Source organism: Pecten maximus, chromosome 8 (assembly GCF_902652985.1).
Source record: "Pecten maximus chromosome 8, xPecMax1.1, whole genome shotgun sequence".
Taxonomy (NCBI): domain Eukaryota; kingdom Metazoa; phylum Mollusca; class Bivalvia; order Pectinida; family Pectinidae; genus Pecten; species Pecten maximus.
The window spans coordinates 19,097,253-19,112,694 of NC_047022.1; the positions used below are offsets into that span (position 1 = coordinate 19,097,253).

At 31.9% G+C, this 15,442-nt stretch overlaps 1 protein-coding gene across 1 annotated transcript in view; it reads left to right on the forward strand.

The window, feature by feature from the left end:
* LOC117332697 (CAP-Gly domain-containing linker protein 1-like) overlaps positions 1-15,442 on the forward strand; it is a 103,766-nt gene that overhangs the window by 40,313 nt on the left and 48,011 nt on the right. Inside the window, 4 exon segments of the mRNA XM_033891698.1 lie at positions 5,835-5,892; positions 6,846-6,929; positions 7,239-7,306; positions 10,075-10,163. Coding sequence (XP_033747589.1) covers positions 5,835-5,892; positions 6,846-6,929; positions 7,239-7,306; positions 10,075-10,163 — 299 coding nt within the window.

Sequence of the window (15,442 nt, forward strand, 5' to 3'; positions counted from 1 at the left end):
GGCGGGGCCCAATAGGGGAAATAGAGGTAATTCCTTTAAATCGCTACTAGTCATAAAGTTATGAATGGATTTGAACCCAATTTGGTCAGAAACATCCTTGGGGGGAAAGGGGAACACATTTTGCATAAATGGTGACTCTGACCCCCCGAGGGGCCAAAAGGGTGGGGCCCAATAGGGGAAATAGATGTAATTCCTTTAAAGTGCTACTAGTTATAAAGTGATGAATGCATGCATGTTCTAAAAACTATTCTTGAGATCTTTCAGACCTTTAGAGAGTCTGGACTTCATTAATCTTTTAAGCAGTTCGGATTCCCACACTATAACCATATATAGCATTGTTAGAGATTTACAAATAAAACAAATTCAATATGAACATTATTTTGACATTTGGTCCAATTCAACCAGGTGAGCGATACAGGCCCCATGGGCCTCTTGTATATATATAAATGATGAAAAAATTACCAAAATATGTTGAATGATAGAAAATGTATTCTAATGATGATATGGTGTGAGAATCAATGCCTTAACTCTTCATTATTGGAATAAAAACCAGAAAACTACCCAGTGATTACAAGGAATCTCTAAAGCCGTATTCCATTCTCTATGTAAAAATGAGCCACAAAAAATATGTCATGTACGCAAAGTCGATCAGACGTTCTTGTTTCTGCTGCAAAGGCAAAGAAAAGGACTGGATAAAATTACATCACCTACGACTTACAGAGTCAATGTGAGTCTGTAAGACAAAAAAATTAAAGGTGAAAAAACACCATGGACAGGCAGCATTTGATAACAAACCCATGCTTTTCTGATTGTCATCTGGGGTTGTAACTCGGCGTGTATAGTATTGGTCTATTTTTAGATATTTATTCCATACTTTACTTTTGAATTGTTGCTGTAACTAAGCAGATTTGACAGAAATTAAGTGAATACAAATCCACAGGATATTATGAAGTTAACATGATAAAGATATATAGCAAATGAACAGAGAGGTTCTAAAGATATGCATGAGGATTAAAAATCTGTTTATTATTTCTCTGAAAAATCTTTTACAGAAGATGGTGATGATTTTGAGCTGATTAGTGTATTGGTTTGATGGGCTCACCTTTTGTTTTGCCATCATTCCTGACCACAATCTAATTTATGTGTTATGATCTCTGTCAACTCAAAGCTCCCTCTTCATTTAGGACTGAAAAAGAAATGTTTCCTTTCAAATTATACCATAATTTATTTCAATCTGTGAAGTTATTAGATTTGTTAAACTCTTGGTATTTAAGACAAAAAAAAAAATTATAAGAAATTTTTAAAAAATGTATTGCACATTTTGAAGCAAATGTTTTTTAATCATATAATGTTTTAATGTGCGAATATTACAAATTATTGTGATAATGTTAAAGGACCAAAAACATTAAATGCATGGTATAATTGAAATGTCAGACATTTATGCTAAAGAATTGAAAAGAATTACACTATGAGTATATGAATATCTTTTCTTTTATATTCATAGTTTAAAAGTCAGCGTCGACTGACCATATTGAAAATTCTGAAACAGGATGATAATGATATTTTGGTGTTTTTTTCCTGTCTCTGTAGCGATATGGTCTGTGTCGACTGGAGGCTTTACTTGACTGGGATCATGTTAGCCCCTAAGTGTGTATATACTAATACTTTGTCAGCACAAAGGGAAGGTAAGGGAAAGAACACAACACTTTCCCTGCACGACACTGCACTCACAACAGGTCCCCCCCTTCTGGCTTGGAGTAACCTCCCCTTACTTTTAATTTTGGTGTATGCTGTTTTTTAGTTAAATATTCAGTTAATTTATGTAATTTGTTTACACACAAGCTTCTTTATTTAGAAAACCAAAATTTGAGAGACTCAAAATGAGATATATCATATTGATATTAAATTTACACATTATGGAAGTTTTATATTTGGTTTGTTTATATAATGAAGGGAATGAGTTCAGAACCATTCAATGTTGATAATAAGGAAGTTTGATTGTATTTTAATCCTGCTTTATTTTGCATATTAGCCAAGTAATTATTATTAGTACAGCTTGCATACATAATTAAGAATATGCTGTTCTGGGATCATAATTTATCTAAAGGGCTATAGTGATTTCTGAAATTAAGGAAAGATATTTTGTGCAAATAGGTTTTGGTCATTCCTTAATCTGGAAAATATTATCATGTTTAATTTTTATTCCAAAGTTCATTTTAAATTGAGAAAAATAGTAATATATCCCTCGAATCAGGATATATATGAGCAATAAAAACTGCTTGATAATACTATTTAATTGGATTGACTGTATAGAGTTGTAGTTTAAGTAGTTAAATACAGGATGTCATTCATGCTCATGTGTAAGTCTCGATCTGCTTAGAAAGAGAGATAAATTGAAGAAAATAGAATGCTATTTAATTGCAGTGGTAAAAATAATGATTAAATGTTCCTGCTAGTTAATTTGATAATTTGTAGTATGTGTCTTAATGAATCTGGGACAGAATGTGGTGTAGTTGGAGTTACAGGGTTTAGTAAAGGTTCATGTGTGGGGCTCTGCTTAGAAAGACAAGCAAATTACATATTCAGAAAGACAAACTACATAAAGTGGAGGTAGAAATGTAGCAGACTTGACAGGGCTGAATGTAGGTGGCCAGGTAGCTCAAATGGTCTGATCATGATCATGAGCATCCGTCTAAAGTTTTGAGGTCCCAGGTTTAAGTCCTGGTTAGGTTGTTGCATTTTTTCTCTCTTGTTACAAAAGTGTGAAAAAGAAAATGAATTTTAAGAAAAATAGTCTAAAAATAAAATCTTTATATAAGCTACTGTTTAGTTAAATAATTTGATGGTATGTGTCTAATTGAATATTAGAGTTAGTGTAAGATATGTGTTTAGCATACAAGTATGCATGTTATATTCTTGTTGATATGTAGTCAGTGTAATCTATATTTTTTTTATATATATTTTCTCCGTTTTCAGCTGCAGTGGCTGTCCTTGTACATTGTCAATCTGACAGTTGATAGTCATAATATGATTTTATGATTTACAATATAATTTTATGATTTGTGATTTTAAATTCTACAATTTATGATAATATGATTTCATGAATTGTGAGACCTTTTAGGGTCCTCTCCACCTAAAGTACACGGCCTGCTTGTTATGTTGTTACACAGCTACCTATATGTATATACTGTCTTTGATTTGACCTTTGCTCGTGTCGATTCAGATCTTTTTGTGAAATTTAAATTTGATTTAAATTTAAATCTTAGGTTACTGATCTCTGGACATATGCCTTGACATCGTTTACTAACTAAAAATAAGCTTTCAAAACCTGTTATGATATAAAAAAAAAATATCTCTTATAAAAGCATATCAGTTGAGAATACTTAAAATATTTTGTTGTTGATTTCATAGCATCAACCTCCATTATGAATAACTTAAGATGAAATACAATTTGGTAAAATTGAAAAGAGATTAAACAATCACATTGTATATACCCCAGTAGTAACAATATTGTGGGATTTGTCTGTGACAACTATGCAGTCTGTATATATATATGTATATCAGTTCAATTTCTTTGTTTTAAAATTTATCCGTCTCAAATTTTATATTTAATACTGTTACAATAAATAGATGATCATGGATATTAGGGTCACCTAAGACTATAACAATAAATAGATGATCATGGATATTAGGGTCACCTAAGACTATAACAATATTAGGGTCACCTAAGACTATAACAATAAATAGATGATCGTCGATATTAGGGTCACCTAAGACTATAACAATAAATAGATGATCGTCGATATTAGGGTCACCTAAGACTACAACAATAAATAGATGATCGTCGATATTAGGGTCACCTGAGACTACAACAATAAATAGATGATCGTCGATATTAGGGTCACCTGAGACTACAACAATAAATAGATGATCGTCGATATTAGGGTCACCTGAGACTACAACAATAAATAGTTGATCGTCGATATTAGGGTCACCTGATCAGAGACTACAACTTTAAGAAGTACTCAAGTTTGTTAAAGGAAAGGCTAAAAGCACGAAGGAAAGGCTAAAAGCACATGTACAGGATATAAGAGGTCTATACACAGTTCCAGATAAACTCTAAACAAAGGTTATAGTTGTCTCCATCTATACTTGTCCTACTCTGTGATTTATTGTATGATTTATATATCAATCCTAAAAATTCTTGATCATATTCTGATATATAGTCACCTGCTTCTGCAATTTAATAAAGAGAGCAAACGCCTTGCTGTTGTAACATGTATTGGAGGTGCTGGTTAGGCCAAGTTAAAAATAATCTTGGTTTCCTCTGTTGTCTCTGAGATAATCTTATTGGGACAGAGGACCTAAAACTGGTCAGTACCCAAAGTGGATCACTTTTGATAGAATGGTTATAAATCTACAATATCATGTCAATCGTTGGCGTTGACATGGCTTTAGAAGTTACCGCTTGAAAGAATTTTCATTTGAAATCTGAAATTTAGGCATGTTATGTAAATTGTCAAAAATCAGCCACGAGCTAGTATCCCATGGATTTTCCTTTTGGGATGAAGGAAAAAATCTTATCTGGATATTTTTTCTTAAAAGAAATTTTGAAGATCTTTAAAGAGTATGTGTAAATGATGTGGTTGAGGTAAAAATAAGATAGACCGTCATCTATTTTGGGTACTGGCATTTGGAAAAAACAGAAGTGCTAATTAATGATGTCAAAGCATTCTATTAATATCTCATGTGAACTTCATGTGATCAATTTGCCTTTGGAAGATAAACCTGATATTCGACTTTTCATATAACTATGAATTCATGAAAGACATCTTTTGAATTTTGAATGAAGATTTGGGTAATATCACAGTTTGAAAATTTTATTTCTCCTATATCTTTTAATTGATGTAATTTGTCTAAAAATTTGAGTTGAATTTTTCTGCTTTTAACTTGGCCATATTTAATTACTAAGTCCAGAGACCATTAACATAAGTCATACATATTGTGGCATTATCAGATTAAATAAAACTATTTATGATAACTCATTTGTTCATTTTTATGTAATTAAAGTTTTAGACTACATGTAACTACTCGTAAGCTCATCTTCTTTATAGTTTGTTTTCAAAGATAGAAAGAAGAAAAAACTGACAGAAAACATGATTTTTATTCTTTTTGTTCAAACCATATTTGGTAAGGCTTCTACTCAATTATGATGCTTCTATTTGATTTACAAGATCTAGAAACAAAATACGTAGAGAATGGATATTGTCATCATTTAGATCAAATTCGTAGATTTTTTATAATGAAGTAATATTTTTATTGCTTTGATGCAACTAAGAAATGTGTGAATTATAAATCAGTTTAATATTATTGGTCACTTTCAAATAAAATTCTGTACACTCAATTGCAATTGAATTTTGTATGAATTAAGGCTGCATGGTTAGAAGGTAGTGGAATTAACAGATATAAAGTAGAAATCTCATCGGAGAAAAAAAAATTAATAATGAAACTTAATGTGAAAAATTTTAAGATCTATAAAATAAACAAGTGCAATTTATTTTTTCAACAAAAGAAAATTTAAAAAATAAACAGATGAATAAATAAAATGTTAAAGAACCAAGAAAATTGAATTTTGTAGTTTATTCAGCATAAATAAAGCTTATTTCGATAGATGAAAAAAATATATGATTGCATGATTTATATACTCTTACTAAAATCAGAATATAAAGTACAAATACAAAGATTTTTAAAGGAATGAGGTTAATGGTTGAATGTTTTAAACTACATTTTTTCATTTTCATTCTTACTGTAATTTAAAATTTTTTGTTCCCCAGAATGAAGAAGTTAAAACCAGCACAATACGCAGACAAAAGTTGCAGGAAACTATTGACAGTAAGTAAACTGTATCCCTTTGATCTGTTGTACTCCAGGAGAGGTCCTATTAAGTAATGACAACTCTGTCTCTGTTTGATCAGTTTGCTATCAAATGTGTTGAAATGAAAGTCAAGGGGCCGCAATCGCCCAGTCTGAGCGCCGAACACGTTACCTGAGGTGAAGATCTGAGGTTACTGGTTCAATGAAAGTCAAGGGGCCACAATAGCACAGTTTGAGCGGCGAACACGTTACCTAAGGTGAAGATCTGAGGTTACTGGTTCAATGAAAGTCAAGGGGCTGCGATCGCCCAGTCTGAGCGCCGAACACATGACCTGAGGTGAAGATCCGAGGTTACTGGTTTGATGCCCCTACCCAGGTCGGTTTGTGTTTCTCAGGAAGCTGAGAAACAGCCTGTCTGTGCTGTCATGGCTGTGTCCTTGGGCAAGACTATACCCTAATTGCTCTGAATGGCAGAGCGGTAGTCACCAACTACTACCAGGAGACCCCAACTCAAAATGACCCTGGCTGTTCACGTGGCAATAAACCCAGCAAACAAACAATGAAAGACACTTCTTGTGTGACACATTGTTTGATAAGACTTATTTAATATACTTACATGTGACTTGACAAGATTTTATAAATGCCAAAATAGATGTACATGTACCATATATCCCTGTGAGATTTGCTGTATTTTCCACATGCCTGGAGATTAATGAAAGCATCGGAGTTCAAATACTTGCCTAGACTAAGTATTGCTGAACTCTTTCCTATGAAACAAATACATAGATTTGGATATTTGACTTTTAGGCCAGTTCATGTCTTGGTTTTGATAATGGCTTGTTTTGGAATGACCTCAGATATAATTACACTGAATATCATTCAGATGTGCTTACAAGATTTTACATTCAGTTTTCAGTATTTTAAATTTCATTCAATAAATGTTCAACCACCTGTTTTATAACTGTTTACAGATTTATCAGCACAACTCGCAAACAGTGGGGATGCATCAAACAGTCTTAACACAGAAATACAAAATCTCAAATCACAAATGTCAGGTAAGTAAAACAAAAACTCAAATCACAAACCTCCGGTAAGTAAAAAATTTGAATCATTCAGCCATATATTGAAATTTGAATTTTTTAGCCATATTGAAATTTGAATTTTTCAGCCATTTTGAAATTTGAATTTTTCAGCCATATTGGAAGCAAAATAATTATTGTTCATTGATATTCAAATTGTTAAAACATTGAATTTAGAATTGTTCATCCTTTGAAATCAGTAGTGTTCAGTTGTATTGAGAGTTCATCCAGTTATTGATAATTTATTTTTAGTCTACAGTGATTTAATTATTATTTACTCTGTAGATTTACAACGAAAATTAGACTCGAGTAAAGACAAGGAACAACAGCTGACAGACGAGAAGAATCAGCTGGTGAGTACCTGTAATCATTTATCACCACACCTGTATCTACTGTATACGGCTAGGGTCATCCTGTACTAAGTAGGGCTATGGTCATTCATACCACTATATATAGGCCAGAGGTCAACATAACGTGCACTGAACTTTCTATAGTAAGACTAGAGTACTCAATCAATATCATACTTGCACTGTTTCATTTATTTCCTGATTTAGCAAAAAAAAAAAATGTAATATTTTTTTTGTATTAGTTTTTCTTTGTTTTTTTTTTTGTCATTAGATTTTTTCGTTCTATAAGAAAATGTTGTATTTTATTCAGTGTATATAAACATATATTCAGTAGATTCTCCTTCCTTCCTTGCTGTTCCTCTCATTATTGTAAGGTTGGGTGCTTTTGTGTGTTTCCCTGATGCTAGCTGAAATAATATTGATGTTATGTGGTCTTCAGCCCAGAAATACATACACACAAATATATCAGATACCGTACATACATGGTAAAACTGTATCTCTCAATGTTAAATACTATCAATACATTGTAAAACGGTATCTCTCATATTTCTGGTAATCCTATAGCATTACCTAGATATATCAACGTCTTCATAACTTTTATGTATAAAATGATAATTTATTATAATGTTAAATATCTGTAGTCAAAAAATATACTTTCATGTTTTCACGGCTGTTTTGAAATATAGTAATCAAAAGTACAAATGTAAGCAAAAGAATTCTATCTGCTCTTCGAAGACTAATATCAATATTAAGTGATGATATTTTCTTGAAATAATGTTAAATGTAAGATTTGATTAAATATAGCATCCTATCCGGCACTTATTTTAGCTCCTATCTTATCTAATGGGAACAGGTTTCTGGTTGTGGCCTTTAGTTATATATCTGGGATATTTTTTCTTCAATTTTGTTTTTGAAAACTCATTTAAAATCTAGATCATGGATGTTTAAAAAAAAATTATTCTATGATTTATGATAGGATCTGTAATCATTTCTGTACATAATTAATAATATTTAATTTGATTTCTTCAGAAATGACAAATAATTTTATATTCGAAATATATTTTCAGTTTCAATTTTCTCAAAAAAAAAAAAAAAAAAAAAAATCTTATTTCAAATATCAGGTAAATAAAAGTGATTTGAATCAGTTAAAAAGTATATACAAATATCATCAACATTATTGATTTGTATAAAATCCAGATCAGCAGTAATTCCGTCATGGTTAAGATCATCATATCCCCTACACATACTTTGCCTGTGATGTTGTCAGCAGTGTTGTGGGTGATGCATTCCTATTATACATACATTTGTTCCATTGTATGGCCGTTTTGATTGTCTGTGGTCATTTTTGTACTCTATATCCATGGAGTCTGCTAGAGTGTATGGCAAATTGAATGGTTTTTTTTAGTATTGCTTATTTACCTTTCTGTGAAATACAATACAAATTTTTCCACTCTGGATTTTTTTATGTAAAGAAAAAAATTGCCATGAATTTTTTTTATTCCACATCTCATATTGAAAAGAAAATGCATTTCTATTTCTGTAATTGTTGTGTATATACATGTATATATTTATAATGTGTTAAAAGCTTCATCCATCTTGTTGTTTGTGGATAGCTAGATGCTTTTGTGATTGTCTGAAATGTAAGAATAATGTTTAAAGTGGAAAATTGTTTAATTACAGAAATAGAAATGTATTTTGCCTGTATTCTTTTCAGCATATTTTGAATTATATTGCAGATATTTTTACACCAATCTTGTTTTTTTTTTTTTTTTTTTTCTTACTTGAGAGTTTTCTGCCTCGGTTAATTAGTTTGTGAGTTTTGGTGTTTATTTTGCCAGCTTTTGTTGAGCTCCTGTGCCCATGAATGGTTGTCTCCCCTTGACTATCTCCTGCTGTGTCATGGCTTCTAGTGATTAGGTACATTGGTGCTATAAGGTTATGTTAAAGTCATTTTTATTCATGTATGGTTCAGTAACCAAATTTTCAAAAATATTGATGGTAGATTTTGTCATTAAAAACAAGTTAGCATGTAAAACCAGTTCACTTTTTTTAACTAAAAGAAAAAAAATGAAAATGATTCATGGTTAATGATTTATTGATATTTTTGTAAAAAATGATATTCAATCTTACTGTTTGTGAATAAACATATCGGCAGTGAAATGAAAGGGATAGTAAAATATTATTAAAACAAATTAATGTATTATCTGATAAAACTAGATTATGAACACATTAATGATATCTGTAATTGAAAAAAATAGATTAAGCTTACAATGAAAAGATTGGATACAATATGGTACTCGCTAAAGTAAGAAATACAGTTGATACAAAAATCGCCTTCTCAAAGTGTTTTTGCCCATAAATATTATTTTATTTGAATTGATATTAAGGATTTTCTTTTCCATGAATATCATTAAAGTTGATAGAAATTGAGGTTTTTTTCCCCATAAATATCATTGTAGTTTAGATAGATATTTACTATTTTTCATTGTATATGTACCCCATTCTTCAATTTGTCAGCAGAAACCAAAGTCTCATTACGACCCTTCCACACGACATTTTATCAGGTAACCGGTCAAATAGAGCTCTATCTCTCTGCGTAGTTTCACCTGTAATCAGATCTCTGTAGAATTTTTTTTTTCATAAAAAAATAACCCATCATTTTCACTAAACATCAATCTGGGCACACGATCTCATTCTCATAATTATTAATCCTTTCTCTAATATATTTTTTTGATTCATCATTTTGTTTCTTCCGTGATCTTTGCCGTTCAAAGGAACTACAAATGAGCGATATGATGAGAAACTCCGGTGATAGCTCAAAACGTCTTTCTCTGATGAACGATCAACTCACAGAGAGGAATAGGTTAGTCTTGTTTTTGTGCATTAATTATGTTTGTGTTTGATACTTTTGTTGGTGTTTGTTTCTTTTGTTTACTGTGGCATTGTTTGATTATGTTTATAAACCTATGCAAAAGAACACACTTTAATTAATTTCGGAGCAAAATTCCGTATTTTTGTCTACCAGTAATAAGCCCAGGGTGCCAAAATGTCAACTTCGACTCAAAGTTGAAAATAACTTATTATAGGTGAACTTCAACGAAAATACATGGCTGGGTTTATCAAACAGGCAAGGGCTTTTGCTTATTGCTGGATGAATATGATATCCTCCTAATAATTTCTTTTCAATATTTTCTTTTCATTTGTTTTCATTTCTTATTTTCAAAGTAATTAAAGATTTTCTTTTCAATCTAAACTATATATTATGTTTTTTAGTTGACTTTTTGGTTTTGGTATTTACTTCATGAATAAAAAAAGATTATGTTGACTGCCGAGAGACTAAACCTTGCATATCCTTCATGTAATCACTTACTGAACTGACAAAAAATGTGAGTAAAAAAAAAAGATTAAATATAAAAGTTAAAACCACCTTGAGTAATTCTCTTCATTTAATATGTGTTCTTTTCCAAAGGTTGATGTGGCTGTTGGCTTTGTGATTAAGTTAGCACACCTTTTCAGAGCTGCCTGTTCTGACTGCATGGTAGTCTTCAATCTATTTTACAGCTCATTGCAATGCATGTGATGTCATTCATTATTGTGTTCCTTGTCATTGATTTTTGTGTACATTTTGTATGCTATTGTATCATTGCACTGTAAGAGGTCAATCTTTTCAAAAATTCTTTTTAAAGAAAATTTATAAGAGATTTCTGCATTCAAAAAGTTTTGATCATTTTATTTTAGTTTTCTAACCTTGAAAATGTTTTGTCATTTTGAAGAGAAACAAAAGACAAAAAAAAACCAACAACAAATAAACATTAAATGCAAATTTTCATAAAACATAAAATTTGAAAGAATCAAAATTTCATATTCACAAATAAGTTAAAAATGTATACTTCATACGCAGTGAAAACAGTGCATTTCCTGAAATGATGCATTTCAGAGTCAGCTTGTTGTTTTAATTTTACAGAAATATTAACTAAAAACTAACTATTAAATTGAAGCAATGCCTCTTAGTATTGGTGATTACTGTTGTGAGATGGACAAGAGCCAATGTGTACAACAGCTACTACAACTAACTGTGACTTCCTAACATAACCCTATATACTTACTGGGAATATCCAAAGTCATACAGCACAAGTTTGATAACCTATTTATCATGTGCTGTGATATTGGGATAAGTAATTATTTGGTAGGTTGTGAAGATTTAAACTTAAATTCTTGATATGATAAATATAAGTGAAAATATATTGATGACGACAGAAATTGATTATTTCAGAGAGTAAAAAAAAAAGAATAGCTTACTAGCCTTAAAAGTTGCATATATCAATTTTTCAAAAATGAAAAAAAATTATTGGCACAAATTAACTGCACAAAATAACTAACGAATAATTTTATCCATTTATAACATGCTACACCAGAATGTATTTTCACTATTCACATATAAATATTTAATCCAAGTTAAAAGATGTATACTCTGCACTGCTTTTATAACCTGATATTTTATAAAAATCAAAACCTGACAATGGTTATTAATTGTATGGTGAAGGTTTAAATCGATGGGATAATTTTACTTATATAACTGATGTGGAGAAGTAAACTAACTGATGTGGAGGAGTAAACTGTATGATCATAACAAGCTGTGTCTTAATTTCAGAAAATGAACCCTTAAGAGTTCAAAAATATGAAGATTTAATAGTTTGAACTTATTTCTTCATCAGCATATTGTTCTTAGATTTGTGAAATTTAATTAGGATTGTCAATTTGGATTGTCATTTTGATAATAATGATATTGAAAGGTTTGTTTGTAAGTTACTGGTTTACTACGTATACCTACATGACTGCCTATTGCTAGATTTCGCCTCATGGACTCTAGTCGGTGTTCAGTTAATGTTTGTTTGTTATTTACTGGTTTATCGCCTACATGACTCTGCCTATAGCTAGGTTTTATCTCAGGGACTATATCAGTGTTCTCTCATCGTTTGTTATTTAGGAAATTTCATAGACTTTTCTTGAACCAATCTGTGTACATGCTGACCAGCAGTTGTATTGACATTGTGATATAGACTATGATAGCTCAAACACTGACCATGATTTAGATCAGGAAGTTACCAGTTTGTGAAATGTGAAAAGTTATATTCTTGCATATGATGGAGAAGTAGTAACAAGTATAAAGAAATAGTTTATTAATTCGTGTTGAAACCATTGACATCCTTCAGTTAGTTTTAATCAAGGTGACAGTATATTTGATGTCAGCATCATCAAAGTTTAACCTAAGCTGATCACATTAAGATTAGCAACCATTTATTTAATCAAAGGGCTGTCATTTGTTACTGTTGTGCCTGATAGAGGATGTGTATATTGTAAAACAGATGCACTTAGGGACATGGTGCTAGAGGTCCATGTATTGATTTTATACAAAGAATCTGTGTGTACTGTACTGTGTAAGACTGGTGTCTGTATGTGACCTCATTCCAGTAAAAATCACGTGCAGTACAGTATTCTCGTAATTAAGACATGGAAATGGCAACGTTCCTGGTGGTGTATGTGGGTCGTTGGGTGATGTTCCTGGCCGTGCTGGTCGTGTATGTGGGCCGTGGGGTGATGTTCCTGGTCGTGTATGTGGGTCGACGTTCCTAGTCGTGTATTTGGGCCATCAGGTGATGTCTGTTGCTGTAGTTAGTTCAGTCATTGGTCATGACTTCAGTAACAGAGACTGTGAATGTTCCTGAGCTCAAGCAGATATAGCTTTTCATGATAAGGCAAAATGTTACGAAGATGTTCTCTAGTGTTAGATACCCAACTTTTTATGAATTGGGGAAATTGTACAAAGGTGTTCTGGTGTAGATATCTGATTTTCATGATTGGACAAAATTGTACAAAGCTGTTCAAGTGATAGATATCTGATTTTCATGATTGGACAAAATTGTACAGATATGTTCTAGTGATAGATATCTGATTTTCATGATTGGACAAAATTGCACAGATATGTTCAAGTGATAGATATCTGATTTTCATGATTGGACAAAATTGTACAAAGATGTTCAAGTGATAGATATCTGATTTTCATGATTGGACAAAATTGTACAGATATGTTCTAGTGATAGATATCTGATTTTCATGATTGGGAAAATTGTACAAAGCTGTTCTAGTGATAGATATCTGATTTTCATGATTGGATAAAATTGTACAGATATATGTTCTAGTGATAGATATCTGGCTTTTCATGATTGGACAAAATTGTACAAAGCTGTTTAGTGATAGATATCTGATTTTCATGATTGGACAAAATTGTACAGATATGTTCAAGTGTTAGATATCTGGCTTTTCAAGATTAGGAAATGTCCCAGTCATAGGATATTAGATTATATGTATTTGTAGATATCCATGATCTACTTAAAAAAATGAAACAGTTGCAAATTTTGATGATGTTGACCTTTTGGTGTTTCTGGGGGGTATTCCTGTCGTCTCTGTCTAGTATGTTAGAGGCTTGATGTGAAGGAACTACATTTAATGCAAACATATAATTTAACGGGATGATTTCAGCTCAGAGATCACTAAAATAATACCTAAACTATGTAAGTTTACAGAAGTTGGATATCTGGATATTATTTTGTGATTTGACCAGTAGAGCTTTAATTAAATTTGGAATAAACAAAATTTAACCATAAAGAATTTATTAGTTATCGTTTTTGAAATGACACCCATACTAGCAGCTATATATCAAATGAGACTGGGTTTGACGGATGTTCAAGTTCAACTACAGAACATAATGGCTAGTCCCCAGAGTTCCTGGTTAGTCCTGCAGTAAATATAGACAGCCAATCGTCATCACAGATAACATGTTACGACATATATCTGAGCTTGCCCTTTATCGCCCATCTGTAGTAATGGATCGTGTCTACAAGGCATGTCTACTGATTGTAGGGTGATAGCGGGCTTCGTTACTTGTGTTTTACACCAAATGTTGCTTCTGAAATTGACGTAACAAATCGATAACTGCAGAACTCTGAGATAGTGTTAGTTACATTATATATTGAGTAAGTCAATGGGTTTGTTAAATTTACATTTGTGTGGCAATGTCACAATTCAAAAACCAAAGAAAAGCACTGACATGATAACAAAACCATAATTCCAACTCAAAATTGATCAAAACAAGGAAAATGTTTATAAAGTTTAGATTTGCATGGGGACCCTTGAAAAGCTCAAGGAGTGTAAGACCAGGTGTTTCAGTTGAGTAAGTGTCTTTTGTTTCATCGACAACAACCATTATTCAAATCTAGGTCAAACCCTGTTGAGTAAGCATCTTCTGTTTCATTGACAACCATTACCGTAAATATTCGGGTATAGTGCGCACTCGCGTATAGTGCGCAGGTACGTTTTTGAGGTTCATTTTCAAAAAAAAAATAACAATTTTTTTTTTCAATTTTCAACTGAGCGGTAGATGAATTCTAAAGCATAAGATGATAGGAATTTGTAACTTATGAAAGCTTATTTACAATATGTACCACATTTAATTGGAATCACCGGTCAGATTTGACACATTGGATTGACAGGTTGTTTACATTATACCGCCACAGGCCTAGTCAGCTTGCAAATTGTAGCGGTCCCATCTACGCTGTTGTACCAACAAAATAATTAATCCTACCCTCAATTACCTTGTGTTTTTCACGCAGGTATGATCTCTTGTTGTATCTGTCCACGAACATACAAAGCTAATTAAGCTCAATTATAACAAGATTGACTAGTAAGCTGACTGCTACGTAATGTAACACAGGCCGCCATTTTGTATACAGTACGGAAACAGGTCTGCAGTCGTCGTGCTGGTCACAACTTTTATATCAATGAATTAACATGTGTAAAGGATAAATATACAGTGCAGACGATAAATAAGAGTATCCCGGTAGTTTTCACAGTCATATCGTATTTTATATGGCCAGTTGGTCAGTGACTGCCGCATGAGATCAAGGCATTAGTGTTACCCCTGCTAATTGCGCATGCGTGCTGTTACAGCTTCCGTAAATAAACAAGTTGAACGTTATCAGTTTCTGGCAACATTCTGGATTTATAAGGTGATTAATTTAGAAGTATGAAATTACTAAGTACTGCTATATCATTTCAAGTTTTGTTTGATGTTAATTGAGATGT